Genomic DNA, 4,117 nt, shown 5'->3' with positions numbered 1-4,117 from the left:
TTAGTTACAAGTGTCCTAAATATTGGTTATACTTGGCGACCCATAATCTGATTTAAAAGTCAGGCAAATATTTGACATTGTTTATTCATGCTGAAAAAGCGCCAGTACGTGCCAGCACAATCAGACGAAAGGAGAAGGGCATTCACACCAGTAGGCTCTTTTGTCTTTGCAATGTCACCTGCTGCAGGGAAGTGTGTGGGGGTGGTTAGATTAAAGGTCTTCACAAGAACAAACTGAAAATGTTGTTTTGACACATATGGTAAGTGGCCTTTTATGTAGATGAAACTGCTTTATGTGGACAAAGCAGCAGAAGTTGTCGCATAATACTTAAAATCTGCTTTCCATTGTTCTTCTAAATGGCTCATCAGTGCGACCATCACAGGCAGCAGGAGGCCCAGGCCCCACGGAACAGGCAGAAACTCAACAACAAAGCACTTTAATCATTTTATTTTGAAGTATATATATTTTGTATATATTTCAAGGAAGTGACTCTCAGCAACATCTAGCCTACACTACAGATGAAGTTAAAAAAAACTGTATTAGCATACAATGTGGTCAAAAAGTCTGAGACCACTTTCCCATTCAAGTGAATTTTGGAAACTATGTATGTATGGAGCCTGTAGTTTTAATGCACCACAAAAATGAGAGTGGCTGCTGAACTGAAAGCTCTGAAAAGAGGTGAACTCCAGAATCTGCCATTGTAAAGCACCCATCGCCAGATCCACACACAATAATTACACAAAGACATACAAAGCAACACATGAAAGCAGGCCAGGAACCACAGTGCATAAAAACACTCTGCACACACACACACATTACGTGCAGCAGATAAAGTCAGATGAGGACAGAGGGCGGATTGCAAACTGGTTGCTGATAGGATCTGCAGGTATAGGCATCGTCTGACAAAGTCAGTGTAAACACAGGTTAATGACAGCAGATCTGTGATAAGCTAGAACACATTTAAAAACAATGTATACAGGGAAGTGTAGCAAACATTGTGTTTATTGTTTGCCTCATGGTTATTTGTGGACTTGTGCTTACATATGCATGCCTCAACATGTCTGTGTCAACACTCATTTTAGCACAGAACAAGAAAAAATTGGTCTTTCATGATTGGACAGTTCAGCCTAGCTTAATGAGCCAGTGGTCCAAAAAATTCTATTGATATTTATATAAGTAAAATGGTGGTACTTCACTGAAGAGCAGATGTATAATAGGAGTAGACTGGGTTGTTTTTATCAGGACACACTAACCCTTAACAACCTCTGTTTATTCTCTTTTATTAGGCTGTCATTATGATCAACACAGAGTTACAAAGTAGTTCAGATATAACAACTCTCCTTCCTTAGGACTTGACTACTGCTGCCTCAGTTGTGAAAAGTCCAAGAATACAATGAAAACTGAGCATTTCTCCCATCCTCACCATCCAGGGGAAGTGACAATGACAAACTAATCAACGTGAGGTTAACTGGACCTATACTATTCACACATTGGCTCCTAAGGGACTAATTGATGAATTTTTCTATTAACATGTTTCTGTAATTTCTGGTATTATAACATAACCCCCTTAATCCGAGGGTTTCTTATCCAGCTCCAGACAGTTCTGGATATGTATGGATATGTATATATAAACATATCTTCTGGCTTTTCTTCTAATGTGACCTGACTGTGTCCACTTATATGGATATGTACGCATTGATGCTGCATGAATCTTTGCAACCCTGAGGCCTGTTTTATCTTATATTCTGGAGTACTGGCCAAAGTACAATCACAATCTATGTTTTTTTGTGCATGCCATCTTAGGTTCAACTACAAATGTAACCTGAAAAAGATTTGCTTTTTTTTTGGTTTGAAGTTATCTTTCTGGGGCCTGGAGGATTCTCTTAAAAGGACCTACTTGCAGACATGATACAGCAGAGGGATACTGGATTAGTGACTAAAGTATTTTGTCCAAATTTCAAAAGATCTCAATTATGTATTTGTTTATTATGATTACTAACATATTGATGCTGTTTTTCATTCCTACACATGTAACCTGTAACATTTGGGAGGGGATCTTTGAAAGGATATATTCTTTAAGTATGTAGCTTATGCACCTAAAGCATTGATTTTATGGTTATTTACCTATTTGATGTGGAAAAATTCAAGGGTACATTTATTTGTTAGATTCTAATCTTGTACCCCTTTGTATGATATCGCAAAGTGTTATATAGTGAATTGATGTTTGTTAATTGTTACTTTCTATTGCGCCCAGCGTGATATGATTGGTAGCAGGCTTACAGCCACTCCTATTTAAGATGACTCCTCATTGTTGAAAACCATTTTCCCAATGAATGTCTCCCAACAAAATGTTGAAAATAAATTGTTAAATGAATGTAAGTCAGTGTGCACGATTTTTTTTAATTTTTTCCAAATATTTCAAAGACAAAGTGTCTTTTCATCATTTCACATCATACTCTTACATTCTCATTAGCAGGTTACACTTAGTAACACTTGTAAAAGACCTTGACAAAACCGCCATCCTTCACATCGCACTGTACAGCATGATAGCCTTGGCCATCAGAACTTAATTGCTCCATGCAGGTTCCCAAGTTATCGTCATCCCCGCGAAGTCCAGAGTCAGCCTCCCAGACGTCGATTTTCATCATGTCACTGGAGACACTGTAAAACTGGAACTTCTGCCACCAGCCTGGGTTGGCATTTGAATGAATGACTTTGGTTTTTTGGGTCTCGTCGCCGATTGACACCTGTTATATCAAATTAGGGAAATGTTAATTGTTTTATTTAAAATAATCAGATGAAGAAAAACTATGCACTCACTAACACAAGTAATATATCCTTTTTATTTTAGTGAAATTGCTGGATGAAATTTAGGCGTCATTGATTCATTAAAATGTGAGCGGCTGCTGCACCTGTTGAATCATCCCTATGCAAGATTCACCATATAACGTCCATATACACCTGACAACATGTAGGTTTACTACACATACTATACAGAACAGTAGAGCACTGCCTCAAAAACACAACCGACATGCACCATTTTATCTCTGGTTATAATTTGAGACAGAGAGCCAACTCACCAGAACATAGGGATCTGGGTCCTGAAGTCCATCCCCTGTGAGACCATGGCCGTTTGCCACCCACACGTCCACGGTTTTACCAATGCATGAAGCAGATACAGCCTGGGCTGTTACAACCACCAGCAGGGAAACAAACACAGCAAGCTTCATCTTCAGTCTTTTCTTCACCCCGAGAGAGACAAAGATGCTCCTGGTTGACATGTCAGACAAGCTTGGTGGTTTTATACAGCTAGAGAGATGGAGGGAGGGGCTTCAAACAGGTGACTGTTGTGTCCATCATTGTGTGCGTATGCGCACATTTGCATGATTCAACATTTGTGTGTCATCGCTAATTTTTAATGCAGATTAAGAAAAACCAGGTCTTCCATGAATGGACAGTTATGTCTAACTTAATAAACCAGTGGTCTGAGAAATGCTAGTAATGTTATGCAGGTAAAGTGGCCATACTTCACTGTAACAGGTGTCAAAATAAAGTTACAATGTAGTTGAGAAACAACAATCACAACTCTCCTGCCTTAGGACCTCAGGCTTTGTATGTTTAAATAGGTTAAAGGTCAGATAAATATCCAGAGGCCAAACAGCACAGAACCTTAAACAACATCAGCTATGAACTAAAACCAACAAAGAGTTGATCAAATGGGTGTGGTCTCTCTGTTTTCAGTTTCTGCAACTTTCTGAACATACTGATGCATCCTTTCTCTTGTTAGAGATGTAAAGAGATAACATATGGTGAGATTAGGAAAAGGCATTAATAATCATCTCTCTTTCACCAAATATTAATAAGTTATGAATGTGAGATTGTTTCCCTTAAATGTAAGAACAATGTTAAACGGTGTAAGTTTTGCTTGTTCAGCAGAATATCTCACACTGTGAACACTCAACCCATGAAGGCATCAACAGTCGTGTTTGCAAAGAGTGGCTTTGGTCAGTAACTTACAATTTTCTACATGTTTCATGTTCACTCAAAAAAGAGAAGGAGAGACCTCTCTCTATGTCTTAGAACATCATTTGAATTTTTTGATAGATTTTTAAAATCT

At 38.4% G+C, this 4,117-nt stretch overlaps 1 protein-coding gene across 1 annotated transcript; it reads right to left on the bottom strand.

Moving 5' to 3' along the window:
• Positions 1–431: 431 nt before the first annotated feature.
• On the bottom strand, positions 432–3,268 carry LOC111665964 (perforin-1-like). Its single transcript, XM_023421129.2, has 2 exons — positions 3,081–3,268; positions 432–2,747 (listed from the first exon to the last, which is right to left on the bottom strand). The coding sequence occupies exons 1-2, from the start codon at positions 3,228–3,230 to the stop codon at positions 2,484–2,486; spliced, it is 414 nt and encodes a 137-aa protein (XP_023276897.1). The 5' UTR covers positions 3,231–3,268; the 3' UTR covers positions 432–2,483.
• Between the last annotated feature and the right edge of the window lie 849 nt (positions 3,269–4,117).

Source organism: Seriola lalandi, unplaced genomic scaffold (assembly GCF_002814215.2).
Source record: "Seriola lalandi dorsalis isolate HSWRI2012SDOR001 ecotype SW California unplaced genomic scaffold, Sedor1 jcf7180002054664, whole genome shotgun sequence".
Taxonomy (NCBI): Eukaryota; Metazoa; Chordata; class Actinopteri; order Carangiformes; family Carangidae; genus Seriola; species Seriola lalandi.
This window is presented reverse-complemented; position numbering and strand designations above follow the sequence as displayed.